This window comes from Dicentrarchus labrax, unplaced genomic scaffold (genome assembly GCF_905237075.1).
Source record: "Dicentrarchus labrax unplaced genomic scaffold, dlabrax2021, whole genome shotgun sequence".
In the NCBI taxonomy this organism is placed as follows: domain Eukaryota; kingdom Metazoa; phylum Chordata; class Actinopteri; family Moronidae; genus Dicentrarchus; species Dicentrarchus labrax.
Window position 1 is genome coordinate 11,188,727 of NW_026136703.1, and position 16,957 is coordinate 11,205,683.

General features: G+C 41.0%; 2 protein-coding genes across 3 annotated transcripts; both read right to left on the bottom strand.

Moving 5' to 3' along the window:
- Positions 1-183: 183 nt before the first annotated feature.
- On the bottom strand, positions 184-9,562 carry LOC127359179 (zinc finger FYVE domain-containing protein 1). 2 transcript variants are annotated; one of them, XR_007882611.1, is made up of 12 exons: positions 8,077-9,562; positions 7,476-7,980; positions 6,388-6,602; positions 6,040-6,146; positions 5,847-5,955; positions 5,617-5,714; positions 5,280-5,397; positions 4,968-5,138; positions 4,578-4,758; positions 4,364-4,477; positions 749-2,481; positions 184-359 (listed from the first exon to the last, which is right to left on the bottom strand). XR_007882611.1 is itself a non-coding variant. In XM_051393022.1 (11 exons), exons 1-11 carry the CDS (start codon positions 8,584-8,586, stop codon positions 2,249-2,251), a joined length of 2,361 nt encoding a protein of 786 aa, XP_051248982.1. In that variant the 5' UTR covers positions 8,587-9,562; the 3' UTR covers positions 184-2,248. The 2 variants fall into 2 exon arrangements, 1 of the variants encoding a protein (XP_051248982.1); XM_051393022.1 differs by having other exon boundaries at positions 184-2,481.
- An 857-nt stretch (positions 9,563-10,419) lies between these two features.
- LOC127359186 (rho-related GTP-binding protein RhoV-like) lies at positions 10,420-11,703 on the bottom strand. Its single transcript, XM_051393040.1, has 3 exons — positions 11,346-11,703; positions 11,212-11,270; positions 10,420-11,138 (listed from the first exon to the last, which is right to left on the bottom strand). Exons 1-3 carry the CDS (start codon positions 11,509-11,511, stop codon positions 10,695-10,697), a joined length of 669 nt encoding a protein of 222 aa, XP_051249000.1. The 5' UTR covers positions 11,512-11,703; the 3' UTR covers positions 10,420-10,694.
- Between the last annotated feature and the right edge of the window lie 5,254 nt (positions 11,704-16,957).

Sequence of the window (16,957 nt, forward strand, 5' to 3'; positions counted from 1 at the left end):
AGCAAATAATTTTCCCTCACTTTATCTGAAGCTGCAGTGCTGGAGAGGAATGGAAGCAAGGCTCATAATACACTGGCGTGCACACGATCTATTCCTCCCACATACAGTACAAGTAAGTGGTTTGACAGAGGGAGATTTAAACACACAAACACACACACTGAAGACATGGAGGCAATTCCAGACTATGTTTTTGACAGACGGGAGCTGATGCAACTTTAATCTTATGCAAATCTTCCATCAGTTTAGCAAGTATCCACACATCATCGCTTCAAGTTAGTTTCCAACAGTTTTAAATGTGTCAGTCATCTCCGCTTGATTTGTAGTGTGTAGGTGAGAAAGTGTTGATGATAGCACTCAACCTAATAGAAAAAGCAAAAAACTGGACATCACAAAATGCATCTCTCAAACACCACAAAAGATATATCTGAAGTAACAGACTGCACAAATTTGCATGGGAATGAACTCCAGTACAAGTAATCCGGCATGATGTGTCTCCTATTCTATACTGTGCAATATTAGCAACTCAGAGGAGTGTGTGTGTGTGTGTGTGTAATGCAACATTCAGACAGATTAATCTATTTTGAGACAAGGCAGACACAACATCTTCTCATCAGACATCAGAACCAAAAAGTTCCACGTTTGGAGCAAAGGGAGAATTAACTTTATCTACAAAGCTTACAATCGACAAAGACCCTTTTTTTTCTCACTTTTAACAACAAAATACAAGCATATGTGTTAAAGGCATCACCTTGTGCTTTGACATCCAGATGTGACAGTCTCATTAGCCAATAACTCAAAACTAGCAAGAATGCAAGACAAGTTAAAGCTCTCGGTCACTGAATATGGTTCGTTGCCACATTGGAGCATCAGTTTTTCTGTGTAATGCTGAAAGACAAAAAATAAAATAAAGACAAAATAATAGAATAAAAAGGGTGGTTCACATACAGGCACTACAAAGTATATAAATATCCATACAGTAACTAATGTCAAACAAAAACCAGAAAAATAACATATACAATATCTTTCAATAACAGATGTAAAATAACGGAAAAAAACAAGCTTTGATGTGACAAAATGTGTTGACCTTTGATCTCAGGAGTCCTTATCCTGTCAGACTGTGCCTATGGCAACCTGGAGGCATGAATGTAATTTGTAAAACTGGTCTGAAGACAAATTTGGGTGTTCTTCAGATCTGCTAAACAATATCCAGGCAGCCAAGCAGGCAGCGACTGCAAATATTTAGAGAGCAATTAAAACCAGGGTGTCAAGAAAACTAATTTGAACATCAAACACTTTAAAACATGTGAACGCTGAAATGCCGCTTGGTAAAAGAGTTAGTGTTATTCAGAGACCATCCTCCGAACAAGTAAAAGGCCATGGATTTATCAGACTGTCATGCATGCCAGAGTGCTAATAAGTTTTTAGTTTTTTTATCATCAATACATAAATAATTTTCAACAATTCAAATGTACACTCCTCTAACATAGTTCTATGTCTTCATACAACCACAAATTACATGATAAAATATAAACATTATACCAGCAAGGACACAGTGACCTGAATGATTTTTGGCACACCAGATATCCACAATCTAGATCCACTGTAGTAGATTTCAGCTCAGTTTAGGACAGACTACTTGATCATCTGGATATCTGGATTTTGGCCATGGTAAGCAACAGCCTATAACAGCTGAAAAAGGCTTAGTGCAAAAACTAAAATGTTGCAATACAGCATGCAATGGAACCTGCAGTTACACCTGCACGGATATAAAATATCTCCTTGCCATTACATGTATGACATCAGAGAAACAATGCTTATTAATAAGAATTGCTGGAAACTAATCACACCAACCCCGCAGGGTTCTCTACTAACTAATATTCTTTAAATGATTCACTTTTTTAATATTTTCTGATAGTAGAAAAATAGCTCATCAGCCTTATTTAACGTAAAAGTAGGGATTTGTGTCGATAAGAATCTAAATATTCACAATAATCAGAGTGGAAATGCATGTTTCACACTCAGTCAAGTAACTCACATGTTCTGGCTGTTCTACAAAGGCCACAGGAACTCTGAAATCCCAAATCTGCTAAATGTCCTATATTTGTATTTATTTATATATGCCTAAGAACTTCCTTTCCACAGATACAAGACAGAACCATCAAAGTAACCGAGGTAAAGCAGTGACAGACTGCTAGCTGAGTGAGCGAGTGGTTCTCTCCGGTGCTCCGAGGAAGGAAGGCCGTCCCTGTTAAAGTTCTCCAGGTTTCTGGTTGCAGCTGGTGCACACACGAACCGGGTGGTCCCATCCCCGCGATGGAACCGGTCGGCGCTCAGGGGAGCAGTCGTCACACACTCCTTGGCCACAGGCGCGGCAGTGGTGCTTGGACAGCTTGGCAGTGAACTCGCGTTGGCAGTTGTGGCAGGACAGGATGTCCTGGTCAGGCACCCAGTAGGCAGGACGGGCTGCGTCTTTCACTAGACCTACAGGGGACACGTAACATAAATACACACATACATCAGCACATATTGGTCATAGTATGAGTTAAATCTTTTACACTTATCACATACATGGTAGTTACTTTTAGCATTAAAGTTCAGACATTTAAAGGCACAATTTGACATTTGGGGAAATATGCCGTATGAAAAATTTACTTTCTTGCTAAGAAAATTGATAACATCTTATGTTAGCTACTAGCTTAGCATAAAAACTGGATCTGGAACTACTAGCATGGCTCTGTCCAAAGTATACTATAGACTTACACTATATTTCCTGACAAAGAGTACCGATATGTTTTTGATAACCTGCTAAAAACAGGAGAGTATTCTGCTTACTACTACCTCAGAAGCTTACAAATTAGCAAGTTATATCTTGTTGGTTTAAACTGTACAAAAACTGAGGTGGAAAAACGGCAAGTTGTGGTTTTATGGGGGTTATGTCCCGGACTTGGCAGGGAGCAATGACTTCCCGGAGTCTCTGCTGGTTGCCTGGCAACTGCTCCCGGCCAAGAAATAGTCCAACACATAACCCCCAGTTCCCATCCCTACTGATTAAATACTATTTTATGCTGCAGTACCTACATTTATTTACATTCACTTACTCTATTTTTAATACTAGACTGATGATATCAAAACACTCTCAAATAGGCTTATTTTTCCTCTCTACTGTTTGAAGTACACTGTAACTTCAAGTAAAATGTAAGTCCTTGGCTGTCTTGGATGGGGTATCCATGGAAACATGGAAACAAGATTTGGAAATAAGTAGGCTAATTTTGTTGTGATTGGAGCAGATCTTGCTTGGAGGTATTTTTGGGGTGGTTATGGATATGGAGAAGTTTTCAGCAGGATATCGTGTTATCAAAAACATATTCATCTATACCCTTTACCAGTAAATATAGGTCTGAAATAGGCTTGTGTGGCAGCCTAGTATATGTTAATAATCATACTACTTTGGATTAAACAAATTGTCTCAGGTTTTCGAAATATGATTAAGACATGCGTGAAACAACAACCAGAAGGGAAAATAAGAACTATGATTTGTGGTGTGTACAGCATTTATTCTCGCCCAAGACACTTCGCAATCTCTTCCCAGGCAGCAGAGCCATCTAAAAACACCTTTTTGGATTATCTTGACAGAATGTGTCATATTGGCTGTTACAGAAATGTTCTTCTCACACTGGACCAAAGTGCATTCATTCATTCGTCGGTGGAGAGTGTGGAAGTGACTAAAGCAGAACACTTAAGCAAACTCAAAACATTTATATCACTCACTCTTAAACAAATATACAGCAATGGTGAGTTTATAGCAGGAAGTCTCATAAAATGAAATAAGTAAACATGATTACTGGTACATCTTTCTCACCTTTGCACTAGTCTATGATAAACATTAGGTAGAAGGACCTGAAGAAGATCTGAAGAGATTGTCAAAGGCAGGTTCAGGATTTGTAGCTAGTGTGTGTAGGAGGATTAAAATTTTTTAGTCTTTAAACAATTTTTGTTGGCAAGAAAGTTGCAGACAAATGTAAATTTAGTATTTGAAGATCTGCTTAATGAAACAGATCATTTCATCATCTTAGTCTCTCAACAATAGATAGTGTTGAAGGTATAGAACAAACTAAGCCAGCTTTATAACAACTAGGCCATTAGGCTGTCCCATATCTCTGAGAAAGGCTCCGCCGGTCTCCTGCGTGACATTTTTGAGAGTTCAAACTAGAAACCAGACCTCAATACTCTTCGTTCTTACTGTTAATAAGCATGTTACGCCTCTGCCACCAGAGGGCATTGTATCTATTCACTCCCATTTTCTGGGTCATTTATTCCTGTTACATAACAATCCTCTTTAGGTTTTGTTTTGGGCAACACTCACCAAGTGGGATGTCAATAGCAGTGACCACAACCCCGATGGTGTTGGTCACCGCTTCTCCAACCTTCCTGGCGAGGGTTCCACCTTCTTCCTCTTCAAGCTCCGCCTCAAGCAGCTCTGCATGAAGAAAATATCTTCACTAAAGCGTTCATCCAAGTGATAAACGAATGCATTACACACACAAAAGAACATTTGACATTACAGGGAGTGTGTGTACCTGCGTATGAAGCTCTCTGCTCAAAGCAGACATCACAGACTCTGACAGGGGCAAGACCCCAGCCTCTCTCGGGGACGGGCGCAGCTTTGGAAGAGCAGCCGTCACAGAAGCCCTCCCCGCAGGCACGGCAGTGATGTTTGGTGTCATTGTCCTGGAAGACTGTGTGACACTTATGGCACACCTTGTACAAGAGGAAAACAATAACAACAGAAGCTGTTATTGACCAAGAGCTTGAGAACGCAATCTATCCCAGTTTTATCTTGTGACCTGCACACACAGATTGTGTAATAGGCGCAGTACACCAGACAGTAAACATCCCTCTGGACACCAAAGTGTTGACTTGGCTGTTGGTGGCGGGTGGCAGAGGGTGGGGCTGTGTGTGTCACTCACCAAGATGAGGGAGTTGGGTTTCCAGTAGGCCGGGGCGATCTGATCTGTCAGCCAAGAGGTGACGGCCTTGGCAGGCTTGACACTTAGCTCTGACACAGACTGGGCCACTAGGTTGACTCCATCCAGAAGACGCTGCGCTGCATTGCTATTGTCCTTTAGAAAGCCATCCGACTGCAACAAGCACACAGGTTTTTACTACATAGGTAGATAAATGGTCACCTCTGCCCATAATTAATGGTCTGTATGATTACACATAATTACGGACATTTAATCTCCATCACATAAATTAGTGAAATAGCTTGTTTCTCTTACCCCTGGCCAGACATGCTGGATCTCAGTGCGGACAACTGTATCCACAGGGTCCTGGTTCCCATACCAGTACTGACGGCTCCGATAGATCACTCCGCAGTTGGGACATTCAATAACGTACCTGAACATACAGTAAACACATAAATGAACTCAATCTCAGTGAAATTATAAATGTAACTACATGTTCATCTGAGGTATTATTTGGAACATGTAGGTTAATGTAAAAAGAAAAATGTGATTTTAGTTCAGAGTCTGGAACCCCAGAGCTAAAATTAGGTTCAGTAAAGGTAACCAAAGCCTAGTTACACAAGACCCTGCAGGTCATTCAGCTGAAACTCACCCAGACCAGGCGTATTTGGCGAGGCCCATCCATGGAGAGTCACAGGAAGCCGAGGTCTTAGGGACAACTATAACTTCCTTTCCCCCTTCATAGCAAGCCTAAAGTGATGCACCACACAATAACTTTAACTTTAAACTCATCAGTCATGGAACAAGATTAAGTACAAAGGCAGTGGTATGGAGAAAATGCCCTGCATGAGTGATGCAGGTGAGCTACAGTAGCGTGCTTACCTTACAGGTGTAAATGCGATTATCATAATGGACAGAATAACGACAACGATGCTTTGCCTCATGGCACATTCCTTCTCCTAAGTGGTTCATGCTGTTCTTGCAGCCAGATCTGGGATAACAACAGTATGTCAGCATGTTTAACAAATATGACTGGAGGAGAGATTATAATGGTTACAATATTGAGGGTACTCACCCACAACTGAGGCACAGGCTGGAACAGGTGAAGTACTCATCAGGGAAGAAGCAACTGTGGGCTACAAGCTCACCTGCAATTTCCCCATTGAAGCGCTCACTCAGTGCCTTTACAAAAGTCAAGGATGAGTGGAAGTTAGCTAGACCCAGACAGACCCTCTTCATATTGTGATATTGCATAGAAACAATGACTTTTACAGTAACATGAAACATATAAGCTTAAAACATGAGCTGTTCAGACTTAAATAAAACCATCTTTATCTGATTCCAGCCACCAGTTTATCAGCAAATTGTGTAACAGTTCGGTACAGAAACAGGTCTGAAGCTGGCTGATTTTATACAGCCCTACCTGCAGAGCTTTGAAGATGACCATGGGGGTGCGTGGGGAACGGGTGGCGTTGTTATCCAGGAGCTGCTCCAGTTTATTCTGCAGGCCACGGAAGTCAGTGGGGGGGTTGAGAGTCTGCGTGCCCCAGTACTGGACGGAGCTGAAGGCTTCTGGGAAACGGGAAAGCTTCTTGAAGCGCTCCAACAGCAGCCGATCTACTGAGTCCAGTGATTTATCTAAAACAAGAGGTTACCATCAGTGCAATCAGAATATACTGTAGATATTCGATTACCCTTCGCCCATCAGCGCTTACATACACAACACAATTGTGTGTTCATGAAATATTAAAGCGCCAAGAATGTTGCTGCATCAGCCATCAGTCCAAATAAAACACACACTCCATAAAGCTATGAGCCAACACCCAAGTTGTGAACCAGTGTCCCTTCAACTTTTAACACATTTACCCTTCAAGACCTAGCATATATTTTGTGGGGTTTTTTTCTCCCTCATAAGCAGTGATTTGTTTCCATACATTTCTATATAGTAAAAAACAACTTGTAGAGACTTGAGTGGTGTAATACACCACCGGTAATATCATGCCTTTAATTTCATTTCCGTCAGTTATTTTATAGCTGCGTGGTAATGGAGCACACTTTATGAACAAACAAAGACATTTTTTGTCAATATCATTTGCAGCAACTTGCCATTGTCTTTTAAGTGTGTGACTACAGCTATAAATATGTGTCATTTTTGACTACACAACACATTATGCACAGTTTTCCTTCTAATCCAAAAAGTAGTGTTTACACATTTCACAAAACCTGGAATGCCGATTGCTACCTCCGGTGATGTAGAAGAAAGAAAGATAAAACACTGTAGGCTAATATTTGCTAAACCTGCAATTATCTGCAGATTCTTAACCCTTTGTTTACTTTAAAGGCACTGCCTCTTGTGCCTTCTAGTGATGCAGACCTACATTCATGGTGATGAGACAGCCACAATGTATTGTTCTAATGGAATTTTTTAAGTAACCTTCTATTTAAGCTTTGACTTTAATAAACGTGTAACAAATTAAGTCACTATACTCCATAACTGCTGAGATATTTTACCTGAACCAAGTAACTTAGTGTGGACGGTTTCATGGAAGATGACCACCGCAGGGCCCAAGGTGGACAGTGGGACATCCAGGCCACAGCGGGCTGTTGTGGCCTTTAGTTCCTTGGTAAAATGCTTCAAATATGCATCTGAGGCATCCCCGAGGAACTTGAAGAGGTCGTCGTGGAGACGGTCAGCGTGGGTGCGGTAAATGATGAGGTCGGAGATGGCGAGCACCTTGAGCAAGAGACGGGTTCTCTGGCCCTGTTTGGAACTGTTCCCGAGCAGCCCCTCTGTATCGATGACCACTACTTTACGGATGGGGTCAAGCGCTGCCCACACGCCCACCGTGCATGACTCTTGTGTGGGAGAAGTCTTGAACACTTCTCTGCCCATAAAGAAAGTGTGGTTCAGGGTGTGGGATTTGCCCTCTCCTGTGTTGCCAAAGATGGACACCACTTTCAGCAGCTGGTCAGGGTCGCAGCTCAGGCGCTTTATAAATGAAGTTTCATCTTTTATCTTTGAGGAAACAGAGTTTCAAAGTGAAAATTAGTTATTTAAATTAACAAAATGTACGGTCTAAGCAAAGAATTTGATTCTCTTTTGCTCACTCACCTGCATTTCCTCATTCTCATCAACCAAGAGAAAACTGGAAACCTTCTCCAGAAGTTTTGCTATCTGAGATTTGGTCCCATCGGCTATTTGGACAGCGGGCAGGACAGATGTCTGGACAGAGTTGACCACTGCAGTTTTGGGTGGTGGAGAATAAGATGTGAGCTGGTGTTTCTTCTTGTTGCCTCCACTGTGGGTTCGTTTCTGACAGTCTTGACACAAGTTAACTTTGCAGTTCTGGCAGCGGACCACAGATCTATGGCGTTTGCCACTGTCTCCATTACCTCCTTTACAGTTATCACAGTAAGGGACATGCCCAGGACCAATCTGAACCCGCTCGTGGTTCTTCAGACGCTCCTGGTTGTGGAGCTCGAGCTCGCACTGAACGCACTGCAAGCTCTTGCACTCATCACACTCAAATGCAGCCTCCTCAGAGCCACCACAGGAGTAACTCTCTTGACATATTAGACTAGTATTGACTCCCTTTTCTGAAGATGAGCCATGCCCACTCATCGTTTCTTACCAGGTAAATACAGAGCAGTGCCTATTGGAACACCTTTGACAACAGCCCCAGCAATTTCCAATAGCAGTTAATGGGAAATGTATAACATGCAGTAATACTGACCACTGAAATGAACAAATGCAATGACTAAATCAACAGCTGCATAGTAACAGGGCTGGTGATCCGCTCACTTTAACAACTAAGTTTCAACAACAACAACAACAACAACAATACAATCTATCAAATTACTTTTCGCAGCATGAATTTCAAACACTTCAAACGATTTTAATAACAATATTATTGAGTGCAACTAACAGTGAGGCAATGAAAGATAAACAGCCGGATCCTTGAGTAACACCTGATATCTTTATACCAGTTAGCTTGTTCGTGTATTAAAGTTAGCACTTAGCTGCAGCATGACATGTAATACATCTAAGGTCAGCGAATAGACCAAAATAATACAGAAACAATATGCAAGTAGCTTGTACCAACCGAGACAATGAGCTCTCCCTGAAAAGATGAATGTGCAAATGTTGATGCTAACAACAGGCTAACTAGCTAGCAAACTGACCCTCAACAGCTCGCAGGCAAACTCGGCGGACAATTTGGCAACAAAGCAGCAGTACGTGGTTTACAGCGAGTTGGTTTCGACGAACAGTTTGAACTTTTTCCCAAAGAAAAAACTGTAATTAGCGAGCCAGCGAGCTCTAACAGTACACAGCCGTCCTAACAAGCAGCTAGCCTCCAGTCTGTCAACTGAGCTGTAACAACATATCAACAAAAACAACAGCCAGTCGATGTCAAAAGCTCGGATGTGCGCGGACTGTTTTTGCTGTCAAACGGGAGGGAAATCCGCGCGAATCCGTTTAAAAAGTCTTTAAAAAGTGTTACTGTGTTTGAATCCTTCCGAACAGTGTCATTGTTTTGTTCTTCAGCCCCCTCCCTGGCAGATTTCTCTAGCTACGTTATTTTGTTGCCAGGTCAGATCAGCTGATCAGATTATTTTCAGTCACAGGGTCAGAGGAGGGTAAAGAGCGGTTGCATGATGGGAAACGTAGTTCTGCAAGCTGCGAGTGGTCCAGGTTGAGTAGACGATTTCTGTGCAGCTCCCAACATGTGTATATATACTTATATATATTATTGTTTATGTGCTCATAAATTGCAGCTTTTTTGTTGCTATTTTACTACTTTAGTTTTAGTTTTAGTTTCAAACGGTTACTGCTATAAAACCTAAAACTCACATGTCAATAATTGTTGAAGAGGGGGAAGTAGGTCACACCCTTTCAGGCAGGCTAGGAACTCAAAACCAGCTTAACCTCTTGGACTTTTACAACCCTGAAGGACAGTAAAATACCACCACCATTATTTATTAAAGAGTAAAGGAAGAAGCACAGCCACATACAGGCTATGTAAAATACTACCATCCAGGTCTGAGTTAGTATAGCAAATACATCTGAATTAATATTATCTTTTGTAATTTTTTCTTTTGATATCACAATTATTTTTGGGCAAACCTCCGTTACTGTAATTAGGGTTAATACATCTTTAAAACATAATTTTACCAAAGAAAAATCCATGTGGGTGGTTGGTTTCACAGTAATTGTTTAAAAACCTGCTTCAGTGTGAGCTTTCAAACAGAGGGTGGATTTAAATGGCTTTTGTCTTGTAAAGTAGGACTTCAAAGAGTCAGCAGGTTACCATTTGTCCCAAATAGCACTTTGTGTTTTCCCTCCATTTCTTCTCTGACAGTATGTTCTGCTGTAGGATCTGCAGACTGTATGTCTCCAGATGTATTCATTCAAGCACTGATTTTTTTTTAAAAAACACAGCAATTGGCAATTAAATATGTGTAACACTGTACATTTATTACAAAACTTAAACACACACACAATCACACAAAAATATGAACAACAAATAAAACATGAAAGCGAGGACAGGAAAGTAGAATATGTAGCCTATAATGCAATGAGTTCTGGATAGAGATTGTCACATTTCTTACAGGATGGAGGTCAGAGCAGGTTCCACACTACATAATAAAAATGCATAATTTGTCCCAGAAGTCCCCAAACAGACCATGTCCACCAGGCTGAGTACATTCAGTCCACCGGTTGATTCCACTTCAGATGAATATTTTCCTCCACCTACAGTCACAAAAGGTCTTCAAACGTTTAAGCAGGCTGAGCTTTTTAGAGTTTGTGCCAGCGTGTTTGTGTTTGATGGCAGCAAATATAGCATGGTCAAACACATCTTTGAGGTTGTGTTGTGTCAGAGCTGAACACTCCACATAGTCATGCGCTCTGATCCTGTGTGCAAGCCTTCTGGCCCGACTGAAGTGCACTGGTTTGGTGCTCCGCTGGTCCAGGTGGATGAGGACGTCCACATTGTGGCGAAGGTCTGACTGAGTCCCGACCAGAAGTATGGGAGAGGTCGAGTTGCCAGCACGGATCTGAGGGATCCATTTGGAGGTGATGTTGTCAAAGGAGATAGGGTTGACAAGGCTGAAGCAGAGGACGAAGACATCCACATGGGCATAGCACAGAGAGCGAAGATGTCCAAACTCCTCCTGTCAGATCAAATATAAAGAGAGATGAGGAGGAACCAACTAAAGAAATCATAATGTGGTGTGGAGTATCTACCTGGCCTGCAGTATCTATCAGCTTGATACGAGTTGGAATTCCATTCACATGAACCAAACCTGGAAGTCAAGTAGAAATAAGTTTTAGTGCTGAGTCAAGCAGCCATTAACATTTAAAGAAGGACCTTCACTCACCAGTGAAAACATCAAAAGCTGTTTGTCTGTACTCGCTGTTGTATCCATTGAAGATATAACTGATGATCATGCTGGTCTTCCCCACGGCTCCATCACCAACCAGCATGCAGCTCACTTCTTCCCTCAGCCTGTTTGCTTTGTCATGTCTCTGACAGGCCTGGGCCATCTTTCCTTAGATTATGACTCCATTATCACAGCAGTTTAAGTCCTCGCAGGAGTGAAGCATTACTGTAAAAGATGTCTTCTCCCCCTGGGGCCCGTTGATGCCAATAAAGGCGAGGGGACACCTCGATTTGAAAGAACAAAGGCGCCCAATCAGATGAGTGATGCCCCAAGACTTTGGCTGTTTCCGTTTGAAGCAGATTAACATAGTCACTCCCACCAGTCCTGACCACTGCATCATCGGATTTATGATAAAGAACGAACTGATAATGAGATTTTCTGTCGATAAATTATTGTCAATAAAGTTGTAAAGCGCTTTCTATCATATATAGAGTCCAGTAGACTCCTACTGCATGGGAGATTATTATTAAATATTGTACAGTAAAAAAAAAAAGTCTTTAAAAGCAAAATCTTGTGAAAAAGTAGTCCTCAGGCTGCTGTGTCGTGTTAAAAATTCGCGCTGCTTGTACTTTTCCTTCGGCGTGTCAGAGTCTGTCTGTTAAATAATCAATTTTACTCAATAATTGGATGTAATACCATTATTGGTCCATAGAGGGAAGTGTTGCTCCAGAATCAGCTTTTGCATGTTGGCGTGCACCTTTGTCCAAACAAATGCTGCTTTTTACTTCTTGTACATTTCGTCTTCCAAGCTGGTGTTGCACTAGGTAATACAACTTTTATATGTATAATATGGAGTGGCTTCTGTATTTTGGATTTTCAAGTAGGACAATTGTGCTCAGCCAGCCTCACAAAAGATCTCTTTTTGGTTTCATAATCTATTTCACTAACTGTCAGCACAGCTCTCAGGATCAATGCTCTCTAAACATCATATTTCAGTAACTTGGCCTTCACAAACATTTTTAATTTTCCCACACTTGTTTGCCCCGTGTCGTATTGTTCACGTGTTTTCAAATTCATAAAATCATTTTTCTGAAAGCACTCAAAGGCAGATTTATTCTCCCATGTAGAAGGGGCAAAGGGCACAGCTGAGGGGGCATTGTTAGGCTGTCAGCAACTGCAGTTTATTGCAGAAACTTCATGTGCCATGTTTCATCCTGTCTTTTTCAGGGTGACTGGGTTCATAAATACACATAAATAATATGCTTTATTAACTGAAAATAAAATCCTCAATACCCACATTTAGATTACACTGTAAAATAACTTCCACTAATGATAATAATGAATCTTTAATAAAACTAATTTGGAATGTGCACTGTGCAATGACTAATGCAGCGCTATATGCTCAAAGGACTTCTCCGCCTGGAGTTAAAGTGTGAATGAATTGTTCTTTCTCAGACAATCACACTGCAATACAGTCTAAAAGAAGTTCTGAAGTTCTGATTAACACTATTAATCTTTAGTTCAGTAGACAGTTTTACTGGGATTCTTGCTAATATCAAACTGAACTTGTATTTCTGGTGTGGATCTTATGTGACTACTTATTAGAGAATGTCTACTCAAAGTGTTCATTTGCACTGTTTGATATTATTACGTCGTCACTCCAAATTTCGATCATCCATTTGATTTGTGGGGATGGAACTATTAATGTAATGATGTTACTATTCTCCGCTCAACATTAGAAGACATGAAAATGACCAAACTACCAATACCTCAACCTTGTACTGTCTCTTTTGCATTGAATTGCTTTTGGTGTGCCGATGTAGGATTTATGATTTTATGAAGACAAGAAATGTGCAGATGATGATGCTTAGGATTAAGCCTTCCGATCACACAGCAGTGCTTATGTCTGGCCCCTGACTTGAAGGCCTACACTGTCATAATGGTAACAATTACAATGATTATAATAATCATAATTGGAAATTGTCTTATCGTATCGTATTTTGCTTTTATTAAATTCATTACTGCAGTTATATTGTCTTGATATATTAGGATTTCTCTTCTTTTTCAAATTTGAGAGCTCAGAATCCACATTTTCTGCCCTACATTATCACAGCTGTACTGCAGAAGAATGGTGCAAGAATGGTAAGATGTGGTTTGAGAGATCGGGAAACGTTTGTGGGTGAAAATACAGCTTTAAACAAAGTGTTGTTCCTTATCTGTCTGAGCCTGCAGGAAACTCTGCGAGCATTGTGTTGTAAGGTCTCGGCTTCCTGTTTGCCGTTGTTTCTCACTCACTCGTTCTCTTCTCCCTTTCTCTCCCACTTTTTCCCACCACCTGCGGTGTGAGTGATAGAGTTTATTCCCCATGGTAGGAGGACAACATCTGGTCCCCCCCCAAACCCCCCCGCCCGCACGACACACGTCATGTTGCCAGCTCGGCTCCCATGCTACAGCTGTGAGTCACAATGCTGTTCCTTAATCCAAGGTAAATGTCAAACACAGGAAATGGTCTTTAAATACCTCTACATCCAAAGACTCTTTTTCCTGTAACAGCCACTTTTATCATCACAGATCAACCAGTGAGCTGCTCTTCAGTGTTACAAATGCAAATTCAGGAATTGTGCAACTGAATGCAAATGTGTTTGCAAGGTTTGCATGTACCTTAACTTGTGCAGCAGATGTCAGCAGTGTGCTGATGTTTTTAAACAGCGCCTAGAGATAATCAATTGGGATGCATATCTTGTACTGTAAACATGTTTTGTGACTGCATTCTCACGCTCTCTCTTTTTGCATGACTAGACATGCCAGAAATGTATCCTGACACAGATTTATAGAGGTAATCTGCTTAGTAAGGGTGTCTCAATGTATGCAGCTTAGGGAGAGCCCCCAGTATACACACAGCACACTTCAAAATTCATCTTGCTGACTGTCTGACTCCTGTGAATGTATGCAAATATATACTATGATGAACTTAAATACCCCTCATGTCTCCCTGAAGTATTCCTCTGGTCGTTAAAAAGTAAACATAGTAACTGACTCAAGTTACTGTCGCATATCAAATCTGACAACAATAGAGATATCTGCCAGATAGGTGTTAAAAGATTATGCTCCACCCTAAGCCAGAGATAAGCACGGCACGCTGTAGACAGGCCACAAAACAAGTGGCTGACACGGAGATGAAGTGATAAACAAGCCATTTGCATAACATTTCCTGCATAATGTCTCTTTAAGTAGATATTGCCATGGCTCTTAAGTAGTGGGGATTAGAGCAGGATGGGTGCTTTCATCACACGAAGATCTCAGATAATGGAAACGTTTTCCTTTCCTTCTTTAGTTCCTAGGTGTGACTTCAGCGTCATGGCTGGAACACACTGTCACTTTTTTATACATATTTTCGACATAATCTCTGTGATACTGTTTACAGCCTGGTGTCAAAGGTCCTGACCTGCTTGCTTGAATTTGACACAAAACACAGACTGTGGTGGATTAACCTGTGATGACTTGTACTTACTCCCATAGAAGTTTTTTTTATCCCTTTACTGATGCACAACAGAGCCACATTTGTGCATGTTCTGCCACAAAATATTACTCCACATTAAATAGACTCTAACTTAAGTTTCACATTTTACACACTTGTAGTATAATTACACAGCATGCTATCAGAGCAAAAACAACACTAAGAGTCTGCATGCTGTGAGGCTGCAGTGGTAGACCTAGTAGTAAAGGCTAAAATTAGCATGCTAACATGCTCACAATAAAAACACTAACATGCTCATGTGTAGCAGGTATAATATTTACCACGCTCATGTTTTAGCATGCACTAAGTAGCACTACACACAAAGTAGCCTACAGCTTAGGATAAAGGGAAGGTCATAAGTTTTGCAGGTATGTAGTAAAGATCTTAAGTATTGGGACAGATATAAAGATTGACCTGATGATGACTTTGGACGAGTTATTACAACTCATCCTGAGGGTTACACCATGATTGTGTGTGCCAAATTTAATGAAAAACAAACAATAACCACTAACAACTGCTGTTTTCAAAAACCGCAATGTAAATAGTGGTACTTTAGGAAAAGTCAGGGTATCCCCAAAGTCATGAGGATTCATCCTCTGAGGACCATGAATGTCCAGAGTTCATGGCAATCCATCCAATCATTGAGCTGCTTCGGTCTGGGACTAAAATGTATAATACTATCCAGAGTGCTGGTTTGAGGTTTGGGGTTTCTACTCCATGAGAGTCATACAATGTATCTCTCCAGTTTATTAGCAACAGGATACACCCCCCTTCCCAGGTTAACTCGAATTCTCGCACCTTGTGGTCACTGCACCAAGTGATTCATGGGAATTCAGACCTCTGTGGATATCCCCCACCCCTGCCCTAGCTCCTAGCTGACCCCCTGTTGTTCACATTCTTGACTTGTGGCCAACTATTGCAGGAAAGCATAAACTACGTCTGTGAATACATTGTAATCGTGTGAATCAGGATATACGTGGCTTGCCTTTTTTGTTGGATCAGTCCATTTGCAGTTAATCTGAATAAATATTATAAACAGCATTGTATAATTTGGATCTGAACCAGCTTAGGGTAAGTCAGGATGTCCCAATTTTTAAGTAAAGCCTAAGTGTTTTTGGGCTTTTGTTGGCCAGCAAGCATCCCTGTCAATTTAGTTACTCCTGCTCCATTAAACCTTGGCAGGGGTCCAGGAGCAGCGGACTAATCCCACTTTACCCTCCAGAGAGCATCACAGGGGGTCTGTCCTCTGGGCCTCGTGGGATATACAGTAGCCCTGCTCCTAAATAGTCACACAAGTATCCTTCAGTTGATCAGCTTGGTTACTGTGGCCATGGGAACATGTGTTTGAATTAATAAAACATTGATTGATTTAACACATTTAAAGGCGAGTTGCAATTTGCATCTACACCGTTAGATGCCACTAAATCCTACACACTGGAGTGATTACAAAAACTTGTTATGCATTTGTTTGTATGTGTTTCCAGGCCACTGTCAATCAAATCTGATTTGTTAAGAGATGATGACTAAGTTAAACAAAATAACATCTCAGTCTGTAAATACTTTTTACCTAATAGTTTGGCATTTTATAAAAACCCTTATTTGCTTTCTTTGCTGAGTTAGATGAGTTGATTGATACCCCTGTCTTTAGGTGTCAATCTTTAATCCTTATCTAACTCTCAGCAAGAAAGTGTATTTCTCAAAATTTCCTTGAACAGTATAAACACACAGGAGAGGAGTTTTTAACTGGTTATGAACAGACTCTGGTTAATATTAATGCCTCTATATGACCTACATAGACAAGACCATCAGTTAGAATATTGGCTGATTTTAATGTAGTATTTCTTAATGCCTGCCAACGGGTCAGATTCTGTCGGAGTCCCAGGAATAAAACGAAATTAGGTAGTGGAAACACTGGGGGTTGCCAGATTCAACAAAAAATTGAAGTACCTTTGGAGGCTTTAAATAATGATAATTAATGTTAACAAACCCATCATGAGGAGCTGATTAGAAGAGGTAATGCAGATCAATATCAAACTAAATTAAGAAATATTTCAGTTGCTTTACAAAGCTGTGATTTCCACAACAACTGAAC

Bases quoted from the DNA above. Each gene is read 5' to 3' on its own strand.
- LOC127359179 (XM_051393022.1), bottom strand. From the start codon at position 8,586: ATGAGTGGGCATGGCTCATCTTCAGAAAAGGGAGTCAATACTAGTCTA. The intron at 6,147-6,387 runs GTAGGGCTGTAT...ACTTTTGTAAAG, and splicing joins TCATCTTCAAAGCTCTGCAG to GCACTGAGTGAGCGCTTCAA. The intron at 4,759-4,967 runs GTGAGTGACACA...CTCTTGTACAAG, and splicing joins AACCCAACTCCCTCATCTTG to GTGTGCCATAAGTGTCACAC.
- LOC127359186 (XM_051393040.1), bottom strand. From the start codon at position 11,511: ATGGCCCAGGCCTGTCAGAGACATGACAAAGCAAACAGGCTGAGGGAA. The intron at 11,271-11,345 runs GTGAGTGAAGGT...CTTGACTTCCAG, and splicing joins AGCTTTTGATGTTTTCACTG to GTTTGGTTCATGTGAATGGA. The intron at 11,139-11,211 runs GTAGATACTCCA...TTGATCTGACAG, and splicing joins TGATAGATACTGCAGGCCAG to GAGGAGTTTGGACATCTTCG.